Source organism: Saccopteryx bilineata, chromosome 4 (assembly GCF_036850765.1).
Source record: "Saccopteryx bilineata isolate mSacBil1 chromosome 4, mSacBil1_pri_phased_curated, whole genome shotgun sequence".
In the NCBI taxonomy this organism is placed as follows: Eukaryota; Metazoa; Chordata; class Mammalia; order Chiroptera; family Emballonuridae; genus Saccopteryx; species Saccopteryx bilineata.
In genome coordinates, this window is record NC_089493.1 from 280,911,397 (window position 1) to 280,929,602 (window position 18,206).

The window sequence follows — 18,206 nt, forward strand, 5'->3', positions numbered from 1 at the left end:
AGCCCTGGCCGGTTGGCTCAGTGGTAGAGTGTCGGCCTAGCGAGCAGAGGACCCGGGTTCGATTCCCGGCCAGGGCACACAGGAGAAGTGCCCATTTGCTTCTCCACCCCTCCACCGCGCTTTCCTCTCTGTCTCTCTCTTCCCCTCCCGCAGCCAAGGCTCCATTGGAGCAAAGATGGCCCGGGTGCTGGGGATGGCTCCTTGGCCTCTTCCCCAGGCACTAGAGTGGCTCTGGTCGCAACATGGCGACGCCCAGGATGGGCAGAGCATCACCCCCTGGTGGGCAGAGCGTCGCCCCATGGTGGGCGTGCCGGGTGGATCCCGGTCGGGCGCATGTGGGAGTCTGTCTGACTGTCTTTCCCTGTTTCCAGCTTCAGAAAAATGAAAAAAAAAAAAAAAAAAGAAATCTTAAAATTAGAATGATGATTCACTTTGGCTGGTTTGCTCAGTGAATAGAGTATCACCCTAGCATATGAACATCCCAGGCTCGATTACTGGTCAGGGCACACAAGAGAAGTGACCATCTGCTTCTCTCCCTATTCTTTTCCTCTTCTCTTCCTGCAGCCAGTGGCTCGAGTGGTTCAAGCATTGGCCCTGGTTGCTGAGGATAGCTTGGTTGGTCCCAGCACATCAGCCTGATTCCAGCATCCGCCCCAGACTAGGGTTGGTTGTGAGGTGGATCCCAGTCAGGGTGCATGCAGGACTCTGTCTCACTATCTACCCTCCTCTCACTTAAAAATAAAAAATTGTAGTGATTTTCAGCTTTAGATTATGTAAGAAAATGGTTTTATAGGATCTAGTTTAAGGATATTCTCCTAAGTACTGAATTATGATTGCATTTGTTTGATAATAAATATAATTATAAAATGGTAATGTCCCCCAAAGAGTTTTATTTTTCTCTTGACAGTGCCTGACCTTAGTCCTCTGTGTTTGATGAAGTGGCATTCAGTAGGATAGGAAATTGAATTGGGAGGCATTCATTGGCTATAACTTATTAAAGAGGCTCCCACGCAAGCCAATATTCATGTCATGTACATAACATATTACATCATTTTGAGTAAATTTTCCTCAATGCACAATAAGTTCTAAGTGGATGGTGTATCAGAAGGGTGATAGGACCAAACCTCTTTCCTGAAAAATGACTTGACATTGGAGAAGGCAGCAGACCTTCAGTTACTCAAAGGCAAGACACCCATTTCCCAAATAGTCTTTCCACTTGGAAGATCCATTGTCGGAAACAGCCTACAGGCCGTGGGAATCTATAATATTTCGAACTTAGTTTTATTGTAATCCTCCCCCTTCTTCTTCGTCACTGAAGAGTACTTAATTATGACAAACTATCTCCAACCAATAAAATGCAGTAAAATGCCAGAAAAGTCATGTTGTATTCCGAGGGAAGCATTGCCAAGTCTTCACTAAAAGGGGTGATGCAACAAATCAGTCAGGAGCTTCCCAGCAAGGTGGCACTTGAGACAATTTTCTGTGGGTGAGCAGTAGAGTAAGTCCTTACATTTGCAGAAGTGGAGTTTGTGCTGTTTATGAATTTGTGTGTCCATATGATGACTATGTGTTGAATGGGTACCATGTGCCAGGCACTGTACTGATTGATGCAGGAGATAATTTGGTAAATTGGATAGAAACATCCTGACCCTCAGGAAACTGAGAATTTAGTTGTAGAGACAACATGTAAACGCGTGAATTAATCAAAATAATAAATGTAAAGAAGAAGGGAAAAAAATCCCAAGTGAAGTGATGGAACGGAGATGCTACTTAAATAAGAGGGTCCGGCAGGAAAGAACTTCTGGAAGAGACGACGTTTAGCGGAGACCTGAAGGATGAGAAGGATTTAGTCATAAGAAAAACTGAAGGGAAGAGCATTCCATGCAGAGGGATCAGCAAATACAAAGGCCTCAGCATGGAATGGATCTTGATATGCTTTAGAAACGGAAGATGTGAGTGAGAGAGGTGGACAGTCCTAAAAGATGAAATCAGAGGGATAGGCTGTTGACTGTGGTAGGCATTTGAGGTTTTCGTCAGTATACAATGGAAGGAGAGAGGGGATATGAGATATGGCCAATGTTGAAGGTCACTGGAGCTACTCTATCAAGACAATAGCAAGGGTGGAAGAAAGGGACCAGTTAGGAAGGTGTTACAGTTCTCCAAGAGAAAGGATTACAGTGGTTTGGAATTGGATGGGCTAATGGAGAGGGAGATTAGTGGATAAATTTGAGATGTATCTTGGAGAATAAAAAGTTATCCAGAGGCCATCATGTGCAATAATTTCTCCTTTGGCTGAAGCACACGCTTAGAAGATTATTGTTAGAGAAACGACTCTTGCATGCGAGCTCCCTGGCCTTTCTCTTACGACAAGGCTTTCGATTTCCTGCTCAACTGTACGTGGACGCTCTCAGGAAATGGCAGCTGCTGGTTTCTCTGTGCAGAATGGTTTTCAGTTCCATTTCACTGCCCTTTATGGGGAAAATTATATGGCCTCGTAATAGTATTCATGAATCAGGAATTCCCAAATGTGTTGGACAGATCCCTCGCAACTGCCCTTCTCTGATTTCCAAACACTGTCGCTTCTGATCAGCATGCGCTCTTCATAAAATGAAGTAGTTCATGAAGTTAAGTGGATTGACTCTCATTATTTTTTCCTGACTTCTCGGACTCTTGAGAATAAGCCCAGAAGATCATAAAACTGGGCAGAGAGAAACAGGAGAGCTTGAGGTTTAAAAGAATAAAATTAATTGCCTCTTCTCTTATGCATTGTGTATGGCTATTGTAAGTATTGCAGTAGCCCGAGTTTGGCCTCCAATGTGAGAAAAGCACGCTTCTCTTGGGCTTCCTGCCCAGAACTTCGGAAGGTCCATCAATCTGAATTCACTTCTGCCTCTTAATGTATTGCTCAATCTGTTTGCTTCTCCACTGAAGTCTGAGTAGATCAATTTTTTACATTTTTATTTACTTAAATGACATAAAATTAACCTTCTGTTAAAGGAAGATCTTTTTTTTTTTTTTTTTTTTTTTTTTTTTTTTACAATGAGATGAGGGCATACATTGATTTTTCTTTTTCCTTGTGAAAAATAGACTCGAAAGCCCTAACATGTGCTGTTTATGGCAGACCTGCTCTCCACCCCAATACATTTTGCCATATTGTTCTGCCTATTGAGTTAAGTCTATTGCAAGGACCATTTAAGACTCTGTTGAGGGACCCAAAGTAGTTGTGTGTGTGTGGGATGGGGGGTACACTGAGGCAGGGAACATGCCGTGAGTTGGCAGTTCATTTTCCATGACCCTGCAACCAAGTGGCTTTCCTCTGCGAGGTGTTTGAAGAATTCAGCTCTGTTGTTGTTCTGTTCCTGGATGTCTTCCTTTGGAGAGTGTTTTTGTTGGGTTTAATTCCTATAGTTTGAACACTTCTGAGTTTGAATAGGAGCAAACACGTCTGAGTTTGAATAGGAGCAAACACGTCTGAGTTTGAATAGGAGCAAATGCTAGGGACAATCGGATTAGAATACCCAACACCAATCCCGCCTAATTGCGTGGTTCTCCTGCGATAGCACACCCATTGAACACTACACACACACACTCAGTGTCTGTAAAGCTGTCATCGTGTTTATCGAGGAGATAGGTCCCCCAAATGGAAACGAAAGCCAAATTTAAAACAGGTCACAACACTGCTTCTCATTCAAACACATATTTTACATAATGGTTTTTTTTTTCTTTTCTTGTTTTTTTTTTTTCTTTTCTTTTAAGAAACATGGCAAAAAAATTCAGCCAAATAGAAATGTGAGATGAATGGTAATTTTTAAAGAAAATAAGAGCTACTGTGGCTGTGGTTTTGAGGCGATGAAGGGACACAACTGTGATGTGATTTCATCTTTTGGCGACCCTCAGCCTGGCCTGTGGCCATCACGTGGTTATTAAACACTCACAAGTGTGCCTTTTGAGGAAATGCTGAGAATGTCCTTTCTGTCATTGGCAGCGCCCCACGGGCCTTCGTTTACGATTGGAAAAGCTATCTGGCTCCTTTGGGGCCTGGTGTTCAACAACTCCGTGCCTGTGCAGAATCCTAAAGGCACCACCAGCAAGATCATGGTGTCTGTGTGGGCCTTCTTTGCCGTCATATTCCTGGCCAGCTACACGGCCAATCTGGCTGCTTTTATGATCCAGGAGGAATTTGTAGACCAAGTGACTGGCCTCAGTGACAAAAAGGTAAGGTCACCTTGTTTTCTTCTCTGCCTGAGGGGTTGATCACAAATGCTCATCCCTCCGAAGGGAGCGGTTCAGCCTCTACCATCCGAATCCATCCACTCAAACACAAAGCCAGGGGATTTTTTTTTTCTCTCTCTCAATGTAAATTGGGATATTTCTAAAAATTTTAGGATCCGAACCGTAAGCTTAGCTCTCCTAGGTCTGAAAGATCCCAGCTGTAATTTGGGAGCAGTTGTCCCCATGTGGCCATTTCTCTTATTTATACGTTCTTGCCGGAGATGAGGCTTGGTGACTCAGGGCGCGTTCTGGCTCTGTCTGGAGCACATCTTCTAAGGAGAGTGTGATGGCTGATGTCAAGGAGGACCCACTAGCCCGGATGAGGAGAAACTTGGGGTGAAGTAGGTGAGTGTAGGCTGCAGGTACTTCCTGGTTCTGTGATCTCGGAGAAGTCTCTTATAGACTCCACACCTTGGATTCCTCATCTGTGACAAGAAAGCAAAGTCATCTCTATGTCCTACCCAGAGAGAAAGCTGACAGCTTCCCTCTAGTCTGTGGCCAATCAGCCCCCTTCTCAGCATGCCTGACTCACCTGAAATGTCTTCAATGGACTTGAAAGAAGCAGAGATTTTCCATTTCCCACCAATTCCTTTAACTCAGGCACATCTCCAGCCCTCCCTCGCAGGGCTGTGCTTACATCAGTAAGATGGGAGTGGTAACACCTGCTCTCCTTCTCCACGCAAATGGAAAGAGGGTTGCGGGGCGTGAGTGGCTATTCAGAAATGCACAGCGAGAAAAAAAAAGGAGGCAAGTGGGCGCATCCTGCCATTGAAATTCTAGCTTTGGGAGACAAATCCCGACTTGCTAAGCTCAGCAGTATGGGGATTGCACCGCTGCAAAGATTTTCTGTCTCGTGTGTGTGGATAATTTGTCTCTCTTTATAAAATCTCATTATCATGTCTTGTTGATATAAGTCTACATATACGCTTTTGGCATTCATCAATAAACTGCTGAATAGAAAATCAGTCCATGAAAAGCCTGAACAGCTTATCCGTAATATCTGCTGTGGTTGCAAGAGGCACAGAGAGGCCTGTCATCAGGGGTGATGAGGAGGGGGGGTCGGGGTGCATCACCTTCACAAAAGTGCCATCACCCTTGGGAATGGGCGGCCTCTCTCTGATGGCTTCCCCCTAGCAGACGTCCCCAAACTATGGCCGCGGGCCACATACGGCCCCCTGAGGCCATTTATCCAGCCCCCGCCACACTTCCGGAAGGGGCACCTCTTTCATTGGTGGTCAGTGAGAGGAGCACTGTATGTGGCGGCCCTCCAACGGTCTGAGGGACAGTGAACTGGCCCCCTGTGTAAAAAGTTTGGGGACCCCTGCAGCTTGCATAAATACCACTCGACATCCCATGATGACAAAGCCTTTTATTTTTTGGGCCTACTCCACATATCCCCTTTCCTCTCCCCCTTCCTCACTGAGACCCCCCCTCTCTGTGTCTTAAAAACTCCAAGTTCCTTTCCAACACAGTGCCCTTGCAGGCTGCCCCTTGACGTTCAGGCCTTAGGGGAGATATCACCTCTTGCAACTAACTGGCCTTCCCAGCCACTGGGCTGAACTTGGCAGCCTGAGCTGGTGCTCCCATGAAACCTGAATTCTAGCAGGAATAAATGAACAACGAACAAGGAAATGTAAATGGAGAAGAAGATCCCAGGCAGGAATGAGTGTTATAAAGGAGACAGAACTGATGAGGTTAAAATTGACTTAGGGAGCCCAAGTGCCCATCAGCAGACGAGTGGATAAAAAAGCTTAGGTGCATTTACACAGTGGAATACTACTCCAGCCATGAAAAAAGGGAAGATCTCACCTTTATTATGTTAAGTAAAATAAGCCATTCAGAGGAAGACAAGTACCATATGATCTCACTTATATGTGGAATCTAGTGAACAAATAAACTAACAAACAAACTAGAAACAGCCTGATAGATACAGAGAACAGCCTGGTGGAGGGAAAGGAAGGGGAGGGGAGGGAGGGTGAAAAGGGTGAAGGGATTAAGCAAAAAGAAAACCCCTCATACACACAGACAGTAGTGTGGTGATCACCAGAGGGAAAGGGGGTGGCGGGAGGTAGAAGAGGGGAAGGGGGGTGAGGGAAGGAGACCTGACTTGGGGGGGTGAACACACAATACAATAGACAGATGATGTGTTATAGAATTATACACCTGAAACCTATATAATTTTATTAACCAATGTCACCCCAATACATTCAAATAAAAATAAATTGACTTGAGAAAGGGGATATCAGGAGAGTTCACATGAAAGAGTTATCTGGCACCTAGTAGGTGCCCAATTTGTATGTGCTGACTGAATGAGGAAATTATGGTGCAGTGGATGGACACTGTCAGCACCCCACCTGGATATCCCCAGACCCCTTTTACAGCTCTGTCTGCACAGCCCCCTTTTTGCTGATAAAGTCTCATACAGGGATCTTCACGGGGTAATTACCTTTGCGCAGAGGAACTGTAAGTGCCTTTGTGCAGAGGAACTTTAAGTTGTTCCAATCTTTTCAGTTGCCTGTAACCAACCACTGACAAGATAAGAGCCGAAAAGCCCAGCTGCTCTGTTGTTTCTAGGCCTGGCAAACTCAGGACTGTCCACTCTCCAGTGCTCCCTGCTAGGTCAGGCTGAGGCTAAGACTTTGCCTAAAATGACACCCTTGGCTGGCTTCCTCCCTTTCCCTGTCCGCCTTCCCACATGCCCTCCCTCGTTTCACCTAGAACTCTTTCTTAACAAATCATGTTCACCCAATTCCTCGGCTCAGGGGTCAACTTCTGGCTGACCCCCAGCTAAAGCACATGGCCTCTGAGAGAGAGGAGTGCAGGGCATGGCAGAGGGGGACTGGCCGGGAGCGGGAGACAGGGTTTCAGCCCCACGCCCCTGCCTGGGTGCCCCCGTGCCGTTCCCACCTGCACAGCAGCATGTGGCAGCCTGCTGTGCGAGACACAAGCCCCCGTCTGCACAAAGGCTGCCCTGGGCTCCCTGTGGCCGGCTCCTACTCCGAGACAGGAAACTGGGGGTGCATTTTCTCTCTGCCACATACGGGGATCTGTGGTGCTTTTATGGTCGTGTAACCTGTCCATGTCTCCTCACTCTTCTCTGTAAACTTAGGACTCATAGTTGTAGAAGGATGAAAGGAGACTGCAAACAGGAATGTGCCTTGCAGCCCATTAAGTCCCCTACAGACTCAAAGCCCTGTGACACGATTCTAACACATTATGGGAGCAAACGTGCAGTTTCTAGAAGAAGCAACTGGAGGTGCAGTGGCAGCACTGGTGAGCCATGTCCTGGGTGTGAAGATTTTTTCAAGAAAACCATTGCAGCCTATTCTGCTTTTTGTTGCTATTTTCAAAGGCTAGGGGGAGAAATCCCTTCTGTATAGTTTTGGTTCTAAATAATATGACCGCTTGTGGAAAAAACTAATTAGAACCACTAATAATCTGACTGACCTTCTCTGATTTGGAAACACCCAGTAATAGATATGACATCCTCATGGGACACAGTTCAGTTTCCAACCTCGGAGCATTGTGGCAATCAGGTAGCTCTTTTAATTAAATCTTTGATACAATTAGATAAACAGCAAAATTCTTGGAGTAAATAAGCTAAATGCTCCTGGGAGATGCACCAAGAAAATTTGCACAATAAAAATCTATATTGAGCCAATTTAATTTAATACTACACACAGTAGGTTTTCCTCTTCTCTCTCTTTTTAAGATCGTGAATACATGTGTAACAATCAGGTTTACAATAGTTTAAGCCACTTGCAGTATTAGTGCTGGCTGTGAGAAAGCACCTTTGGAGTTCATGGTATGATCAGAGGAGCTTGGGTTTAAATTAAAAGTAGGTAAATTTCATTGGTAGATGCTCCCCCAGGAATTATTAAAGGAAAGTTGGATATCCAAAATGTTAGGAATCAGTACGTATGGTAAGGACAACCCGTCTCTGTGAGGCAGATTAATGTAGCAGAAATAGACCAGGGTTCAGATCCTGACCTTGCCAAATAATGGTTATGTGGCCTTCAATGTGTCGATATCCCCAAGGCTTAGTTTCCTGATAAAGAGAGGAAGAAGTCTATTAATACCATTCTGGCAAGGTTGATATGAGGATTAGAAATAATCTACTGGTTCCTCCCTGCCCTTTTCTTCATCTCCCTTTTCTCATCACCATCATTATCCTTCCTGCCTGACTTGAACTATTCCTCACTTCTGAAGTGTAAAATGATATTGCCCTGAGTTGGCCTTTTGTGGCAGCAGCGGAGGGAATTTGGAGAACTGCCCGTGGTAGCCATGCCGTCTCTGGGCACTGCAGTTATACTGCTGGTGGTCCTGGTGCACGGTGCCTACTGATTGAATGGGGGCCTCTGAGCCTCCTCTCCCTCTTACGGTCCATAACCATCTGATGCTGATACCAGGAAGCACGCGAAGTTTCACCAGGCAGAAGACTGTACTAGAACTAGGGGTGCTAGCTGCCCGGGCTTCTAACTTATAGCCACAGAAGACAGATCAATGTTTTTTAATAAATGTGTAGTTTTCGTTCATAAGAGGAACAAAGAAATTGCTACATTTTTTCCTGAACAATTTATTGCCCAGACTGGCATCTCAGCTTCTTCCACCAGAAAGTGCTTGCCATGTCTTATTCACTTGGATGACTTTCAGACTTGGCCGCATATTGAAAGTGAAAAAAAAGGGGGGGGGCTTTAACCCTGTAATCTTCTGTTGTCCACATTGGAAGGAAACTGGCCCTGCTATTTGTCTGAAGTCAGTCTGGACAACAACAGATGATGAGGTGATGTGTATCCGACAGACAGACAGATGCCAGGAAGTCATTCAAGCCCTCTGTGATTAATTGCAAAAGCAATCCCCAATTTACAGATAGAGAAATGGAGGCTCAGAGAACATAAGCAGCTGCTCAAAATGACAGCATTCCCAAGTAGCTCCCAGCCCAAGTTGAGGTGGAGTCAGTTAACATGAACAGAGAGGGCAGCCTTGAGAAAGAGAAGCCGTGAGGAGCCCCGCAGACTCCGGGCATCATGATCGTGTTGCTCCGTGAACCTGCTGGCAGCGGAAACCCCTGTGCCACCCGTTCCTGAACTAGGGAGGAATAAATGGGCTCAATATAGATTTTTATTGTGCAAATTTTCTTGGTGCATCTGCTGTTAATCTTCCAGGAGCATTTATCTTATTTAGTCCCAAGAATTTTGCTGTTTATCTAATTGTATCAAAGATTTAATTAAAGCCCACATTTGTAACTTCCTGCTTGCACACGAGCCTCTCCGGGAGAATGTTACCCTAGAAATCATCCCTGCCAGTGACACAGAGTGTGTCCTTGATGTGAGGGCCTGCGGCTCAAGTGACAAGTCATGCTTGCCCCTGCTTGTCACGCTGTAGGTGGTGACTCTTGGGTGAGCCATGAAATTAATTTCAGGGTTATGACCATGGAAAAAAATAGAGCATAATGGATGACATCGAGTGTATCACATGCGGAAAGAAGGAGCACTGGTGAAGTGGCGTGTGTGTGTCCTGTGAAAAGGACCATGAGTCACGCTGTGACAAGTTTGACAGCCGTTAGTCCAGCGGGCAGGGTTCCGGGAGCTTGGCGCTGGGCTGAGTTTCGTTTGGGGGATGTACAGTCAAGGCCAGAGCAGTATGGATATTCTCCACAGAGGCTGGCTGGCTGGCGCTCTGCACACCAGAGGCAGGGAGCAAAGGGCAGCTCAGAGAGCTCCTGGGCCCCCCTGCAGTAGACGAGGACTCAGGTGGCGGCAGCTGGTCAGACTGGCACTCTCTGGGCGTCTCTGGAGACCGGGAGCGGCTGCTCCGACCACTGGATCTGTGAACAGCACTGTTGCCTCTCTCCCAGAGCGGGGAGCTGCCGTGCAGAGCCGGGGCTGGGCCTCCTACTCTTGGTGATGAGTTGAGGAGCTGCTTGCTGGAGTGAGTGCAGAGAGCGTTTTTCTGTTTGCAGACACACACACGCACATGCACACACGCACACGCACACACACACATACTCCCAACCAAGGCACCCAGTAGGAGGATCTCATTTAGACATCGCGTGGCCACTTCCCTCCAAACCAGTCGTGGCAGCTTATTAGGCAGCAGCATGCCTAATTTAGGGGAAGTGGTTTTCAACTGGAAATTTTAATTAACAGCGAAAGTAAGCCTGGAAAAAAAGAATAATGTTTTTGGTTGGTCTGACTCTTGGGTAGACTTGCACGTTTTCTCCGGCAACTGCTTAGTTCCGTGGCCTGGAAGTCTGGGAGCTCTGGGTAATTTTGGATCCTCCCATGACCCCATACGGGAAGTACTGATGGGTTTCGCACTCTCCAGGTAGAAAATAAATGGAGACAGTGTGATGTGCAGTGACTAATCTAAGGCCTCACGGTTTGTACGTGATAAAACCTAATTTTGCAACCTGCGAACCTGAGCTCAGACCTGCAGCCACTGGCCTGTGTTGCCTCTAGATTTTCACTATGTCTTGAGGACTCAGACTCAGTTCTCCTAACTCCTCATCTGATTGCGCTGCGTCAAACACCGAAGTTGTGAAAGGACAGTGTCAGCCGATCATGGAATATTAGTGGAACATGGACAGCGGGCTTTCATGAAGGCTGGGGGCCATATACAACACGAGTACCTCCAGAAAACTAATGCTTTGTAGGAACAACAACTCAGCAAATGTTCATGAGCCTGCCATTGTGCCTGGAGTATGTTAGGACTTCAAGAAGTATTGCAGTCCTGGCCAGTTGGCTTAGTGGTGGAACGTCGGCCTGGCGTGCAGAGGTCCCGGGTTCGATTCCCGGCCAGGGCACACAGGAGAGGCGCCCATCTGCTTCTCTACCCCTCCCCCTCTCCTTCCTCTCTGTCTCTCTCTTCCCCTCCCGCAGCGAGGCTCCATTGGAGCGGGGATGGCCCGGGCGCTGGGGATGGCTCCTTGGCCTCTGCCCCAGGCGCTGGAGTGGCTCTGGTTGCAAGGGAGTGATGCCCCAGAGGGGCAGAGCGTCACCCCCTGGTGGGCAGAGCGTCGCCCCCTGGTGGGCGTGCTGGGTGGATCCCGGTCGGGCGCATGCGGGAGTCTGTCTGGCTGTCTCTCCCCGTTTCCAGCTTCGGAAAGATGCAAGAAAAAAAAAAAAAAGAAGTATTGCATGTGTGGATAAATGAATGGGCAGAGAATGAGACAGTGGCAACATATACTCATTGTAAGGGAAGAGAAATAATTTTTTCCCCAACCTTTTTGGTTCCTAGCTGAGAACTGCCCACCCCCATAATGAAAGACAGATTAACAGGAGAAAAAAATAACAAATGTAATAACAAGTATAACTCCTTTATGCAAGGGAGATTGAAGTGAATTAACACCCTTAAATGGCCCAAGCCACCACCTTAAATACTATCTCCCCAGGTAAAGGTGAAAGATGTTGTCGGGGAGACAGAGTATGAGAGATTACCAGGGAAAGCATGGTTAACAAGGATTTGGTTGTTATGCAGACTCCAGTCAGTTGCCTTCTCCACGGGTAAGAGTCTAGAGATTTAGTCATCTAAATTCTGGTACAGAGAGAAAGACACACTTACATATGGAGATTCTTCTTATTAATGTAAATGTCTCTCAGAATAGGCTGAACTTCTACTTGGTTTTCAGAACTTCTCCTGTGTCTGCTATTTTTTGAAAATAACCAGCCCCAAATAATTCTTATGCCAAAGAAACGTATTGTGGATTGGCTGGCAAATTCTGTTTCCCTTCATGATTTTCTGGGTGAGGTGAAGGTCCTTGTAAATGGAGTCAGAGAAGGTAGTGACTGGTGGAGATCACAGAAAATTTCATCATAAGGTGGGTAAATTAACCAAACAGAAACAATACCTTCATTCCTGCTCCACCAGCAGTTCCCGAACTCTGCCAATTCCCCAATGCCTACCACTAGGCTGCTGTCAATAACGGCACCAAAAAAGTCAACCCAATACTTATCCATTGCACGCCCAGCCAGTATTTAGTGGGGAACAGTATGGAACAAGACAGACACTGGAGCTCACAGGCCAGTGGAAGGTGTGCTTCAGAAGCAGAAAAACAAAATAAATGCGTTTTTGCTATGCTAATGCGTGCATATCTTTAACTCCTGACACAAGGCAAAGCAATGGCTGACTTCTCTTTCTCTTCCTCCGCTTTCTTTCTCTCTCTCTCTCTCTGTCCGTCTCCAGTTTCAGAGACCTCATGACTACTCCCCGCCTTTTCGATTTGGCACAGTGCCTAACGGCAGTACGGAAAGAAACATTCGGAATAACTACCCCTACATGCATCAGTACATGACCAAATTTAATCAGAAGGGAGTAGAGGACGCGCTGGTCAGCTTGAAAACAGGGTAAGAATGGTGGTTTCTTTCTCTCCCCACGCCTGCTAGCTGATAAACCTCACAGAAAATGACTCTCTGTGTGCCTTGGCGCTTAGCGACCCCCACCGTTGTATCTATATTTTATGGAGAGCCTTGCAGGCAGGATGGACCCCAGTTAAGGGCTGCTTTTGTTAATCTGATGAGCATTACAGGTTTCCTTCTGAGCTGCATTGAGGAAAAGCAAATCCAGGGCACTCCGAAATGCGGAGAGCCAGTGGGGTGTCTTAAACTGATAAAGAAGTTTATCTGGGCTATTTTACCCAGATAAAAATGTTAAAAAGCAAAATTCAACTGAATATGTTGGGAATGGGGAAACTTTGCACTGCTCCTTTTTGAGTTCTTTTGGCTGGTAGAATAATTAAAATGACAGAAGGCAGATAAAGAGGAGAAGATCAAGTTTAATACCGACAATGACGTATAGGAAATTCACACAAGTATGAAAATTCCAAAGACAGTGAGATAAAATGAGGTGTATGTGTGATTCTGGACTAGCAAGGGGGAGGTTAGGGTCCAGGACTTCAAAAGGAGGTAAGGCAATTTACCAGGGGGAGGGAAAAAGTTAATGTTTAGTAAACAGCTGTTGCTGGGCCATCTTGAAACAATGGGACACACATGGAGGACTTGGATCAAATGGGCTTTGGTAGGTTACCTCTGTCTACCGCACCTAGTCATATTAGACTATAGTTATCTATGGTGATATCTCCCTTCCTAGAGCAGGTCCTCCGCCTTAAATTATTCTAGGCAGTAAAAAGGAGGACAAAGCTTTTTACTGAGCCTTCTGCGCCTCAATTGTTTTCAACTCAAAATAATCTGCATGCCGGAGTGGCACAGTTTGGGGCGATTCGACCTGAACCCCCGCTGTTCATATGAAGATCTAATTGGCTTTATTCAATGATTTATAAATTGGTCAGCATCCCACCTAGCAACTAGAAAGGGCTTCGGAGGAGCTGTATAAAATAGAAGACTTTTATAGGCCGAAAGGGACAGGAAAAGAAGTTTCTAGCAAAGAGTAGATCATTTCAGGCAAGGTCACTTTCCTTTGGAGAAGGGCAGGTCGTTAGACAGATTACCTCACTAGTGCTGACCAGGTCATTTCAGATTGACTGCTCAAAGGTCACATTTCAGGGAGAAGCTAAAACTGCAAGGAAGTTGTGATTTTTGCTGGTGTGGGGCTTAGCATAAGTGACTCCAATTTGGGCCTGTTGTTCCTTGATCTAAGGAGATTGAGAGTGCTATAGATTTTTATCTGATTTTTAGGTAGGAATTTTTGGTGTAGCTTTATGTGAAAACTAACAGTAGATATAACATTGAAGAAGGAGAAAGGCAATATGGAGAGAAAAGCAGTGAGAACTCAATTGCTATAAAGGTACAGCTAATATTCTTGTCTACCTGTGGCATTGCAGAGTGTAGCATGGGCGAAATGACTGAACTGTAAAGAAAAGACAGCACAGGGCTTAGGAGCCGAGTCTGTGGAGCAAGAGTGGAAGCTTCTCCATCCCTGCTGTCACTCGTCATATGAACTTGGATAGTGTTGTAATGGCTCTCAGCCAAATATATAAAATGGGAATCATACTAGGAGCTAATTCATAGGGATTTGGGGAGATGATGTGCTGGAAAGCATTTCAGAAATTGCCTGGTACAAAAAGAAGACCTAATTGTTAGTGTCGTCATTTGGTGTAAAGGTGAAATTCTAGTCGGTGGGCTTATCAAGCTATCAGGGATGGGCAACGTGCATTTTTGAAAGGCTTTCACTAAAGATGGTTCTGTTTTAAATGAAGGAGTTTTTCGATGAAGAACGTTTTGCTTAGCCAGAAAATTAACTTTTATGTGGATTGTCCCAATCCCCAGGGATTCCTGATGAGTGAAATGTTACTACTACAGTGCATTCTCCCAAACTAACAGTAGATAGAACATTGATGAAGATATAATAACACGGACGAATCCACAGCCCACAGCAAAGACCTCTAGGCTCCTTTGCATCTGCTGGCCCAGAGGGGCCTCCTCTGCACCACCAAAGCCAGGTCTCCGCCTCATTGCCCGGGAGCTTGAGCTGATAGCAGTTCATCCTTTCGGTCGTCTCTTTGGTATCTGGACAGGGGCTGGGACAGCATTCATTTAGATGTATCTAAAGCTCGTTGACACACAGCTCATTCTGGCTTGCAGTGGTTTTTCAAAATGTTTTATAGAGCTAAAAGATGCAGAAAAATATGTAAATATTAAGTATGCTGTTTGATGGCTTTGTACAAACTGACCATCAAGGTCAATTAACAAGACATCACCCATCCCGAGAACCTCCTTCCCCACAACCACCGCCTCTTCCAGTCACTATTGTTCACAGACCATCTTCTCTTCTAAAGTAGATTCTTTTTTGCCTGTTATTCTAACATATAAATCAAAGCGTACCATATGGTTTTCCTCTTTTTTTTTTTTTTTTTTTTTGGTTTGTCTTCTTCTGGCTCAACATCCTGTTTATGCGACAGTTACGTATCATTCCAGTTCTCTCGTTCTCATCGCTGTATAGAACTTCATTGTGGGCATGCACCACAAAGGCAGCTATCTCTTCAAACCTTGAATAACATTTGCATAGTGTCCCATCTGAAGCTATTATAAGCAATGCTTCGAAGGGCATTCTCACACATGTCTTTGGTGCACAAGTGAATCCATTTCTCTTGGTATATACCTAAGACTGGAATTGCGAAGCTATAGAACGTTTGATTTGAGTAGATATCAGAAGAGACACGTTTTATGCCTTTCCACCTTAGCCATGGGTGTGGGTTTTGTTTGTTTGTTTCATTGTGGTCCTTTCATCCACATTATTTTTTTTCTGTTGGTTTTTCTTTTTAATTTATACAGCAGAGGAAGGAGTTATTTATCTGTGGTGTGATTTCAAAGGTTTTCCCCCATTTTTTCTCTGTCTTTGAGCTTGCAGATGACAATTTTTTTTTTCATGCAGATCTTTATTTTTTGTAGCTGCCTTTACCTGTTGTTTATTATGGCTTCTGGATTTTGAGTTGTAATTCAAAAGTCCTCCTTGCTCTGAGGTTACAAAAATAAGTTCCTCCTGCTTCTTTCTATTTTGTTTGTGTTTCTAATATTTGGGATTTTTCTGGGTGTAGAATACGAGGTATGACACCAACTCTTTTTTTTTTTTTAATAAATTTTTATTAATGGTAATGGGATGACATTAATAAATCAGGGTACATATGTTCAAAGAAAACATGTCTAGGTTATTTTGCCATTAAATTATGTTGCGTACCCCTCGCCCAAAGTCAGATTGTCCTCCGTCACCCTCTATCTAGTTCTCTGTGCCCCTCCCCCTCCCCCTAACTCTCTCCCTCCCTCCCTCCCATGTCCTCCCTCCCCTCACCCCTGGTAACCACCACACTCTTGTCCATGTCTCTTAGTCTCATTTTTATGTTCCACCAATGTATGGAATCATGTAGTTCTTGTTTTTTTCTGATTTACTTATTTCACTCCTTATAATGTTATCAAGATCCCACCATTTTGCTGTAAATGATCTGATGTCATCATTTCTTATGGCTGAGTAGTATTCCATAGTGTATATGTGCCACATCTTCTTTATCCAGTCTTCTATTGAAGGGCTTTTTGGTTGTTTCCATGTCTTGGCCACTGTGAACAGTGCTGCAATGAACATGGGGCTACATGTGTCTTCACGTATCAATGTTTCTGAGGTTTTGGGGTATATACCCAGTAGAGGGATTGCTGGGTCATAAGGTAGTTCTATTTGCAGTTTTTTGAGGAACCACCATACTTTCCTCCATAATGGTTGTACTACTTTACAGTCCCACCAACAGTGAATGAGGGTTCCTTTTTCTCCACAGCCTCTCCAACATTTGCTATTACCCGTCTTGTTGATAATAGCTAATCTACAATGAGGTGGTATCTCATTGTAGTTTTGATTTGCATTTCTCTAATAACTAATGAAGCTGAGCATCTTTTCATATATCTGTTGGCCATTTGTATCTCTTCCTGGGAGAAGTGTCTGTTCATGTCCTCTTCCCATTTTTTTATGGGATTGTTTGTTTGTTTGTTGTTGAGTTTTATGAGTTCTTTGTAAATTTTGGATATTAGGCCCTTATCTGAGCTGTTGTTTGTAAATATCATTTCCCATTTAGTTGGCTGTCTGTTTATTTTTATATCAGTTTCTCTTGCTGAGCAAAAACTTTTTATTCTGATGTAGTCCCATTCATTTATCTTTGCCTTCACTTCTCTTGCCATTGGAGTCAAGTTCATAAAATGTTCTTTAAAACCCAGGTCCATGATTTTAGTACCTATGTCTTCTTCTCTGTACTTTATTGTTTCAGGTCTTATATTTAGGTCTTTGATCCATTTTGAATTAATTTTAGTACACGGGGACAGGCTGTAGTCGAGTTTCATTCTTTTGCATGTGGCTTTCCAGTTTTCCCAACACCATTTGTTGAAGAGGCTTTCTTTTCTCCATTGTGTGTTGTTGGCCCCTTTATCAAAGTTTATTTGACCATATATATGTGGTTTTATTTCTGGGCTTTCTATTCTGTTCCATTGGACACCAACTCTTCAGAACGACCAGGACCCAAATTGGAGAACGGCCCCCACAGAGCGGCACAAGGTAGACCCTGCTGACCTTGTCTGCTCCTCTCCCCTGTCAGTCTACCTCACCGCCCTTAGTGGTCTTTTCTTCCTTCTCACACCTTGTTTCCTTTTTAAATTTCTCATTATTAAGTATATCATTTTAATATAAGAAATGTATTATAAAATAATTTTTGTAAGAGTAAGTATAATGAGGATATACTATTTAAGGAATAAAACAATAATAGAATGAACTCTTCATGGACCCATTTTCTTCCTTCACTATGTACAGCATCTCTAGAACATTCTCTCCCTTTAGAGGTAGCAGTGGGTGCCCCAAACGCTCCTGAATTGTTAATTCCCCTAATAGCCTAAAATCCAGTGACTTCGACACCCCAGAGCACTTAGCTCGGCTACTGGGTTCCACCACTCCACCCATAAGTCTCAGTGACATCTGTCTGCTGCGTAGCGAGGCGTGTGCATATGCACCACGAGTAGTAAGATGGGGGGGGGGCTTCTTTATAGATTGTAGCTGCCTGGGAGAATCTGGAAAACACAAGAGGGGCTTTGGATTAGGGTTGAATGAGAGTCCCAGCTCAGTCTTAATCTTGGCTCTATCATTAGCGAGCTGTGCCCTTGGACAAGTCGTGTTACCTCTCTGAGCCTCAGTTTCCCCATCTAAATAGTGATAGAAGGCCTGACCTGTGGTGGCACAGTGGATAAAGCATCAACCTGGAAACACTGAGGTTGCCAGTTCAAAACCCTGGGCTTGCCTGGTCGGGGCATGTATGGGAGTTGATGCTTCCTGCTCCTCTCCTCCTCTCTCTCTCTCTCTCTCTCTCTCTCTCTCTCTCTCTCCTCTCTATAATGAATAAATAAAAAAAAATTAAAAAATAAATAAATAAATAGTGATAGGGCTGGAATCTTTGATCTCTGAAAATAGTTCTGAGATTCTTTTATTTGTGTTGAACACTATTTAAAACTTTCCAA

The 18,206-nt window shown here is 44.7% G+C and overlaps 1 protein-coding gene across 1 annotated transcript in view; it reads left to right on the top strand.

Annotated features, from left to right (window-relative positions):
- GRIN2A (glutamate ionotropic receptor NMDA type subunit 2A) overlaps window positions 1–18,206 on the top strand; it is a 409,746-nt gene that overhangs the window by 339,540 nt on the left and 52,000 nt on the right. Inside the window, exons 10-11 of the mRNA XM_066274896.1 lie at window positions 3,986–4,215; window positions 12,457–12,617. Coding sequence (XP_066130993.1) covers window positions 3,986–4,215; window positions 12,457–12,617 — 391 coding nt within the window. The remainder of the gene's footprint in view (window positions 1–3,985; window positions 4,216–12,456; window positions 12,618–18,206) is intronic.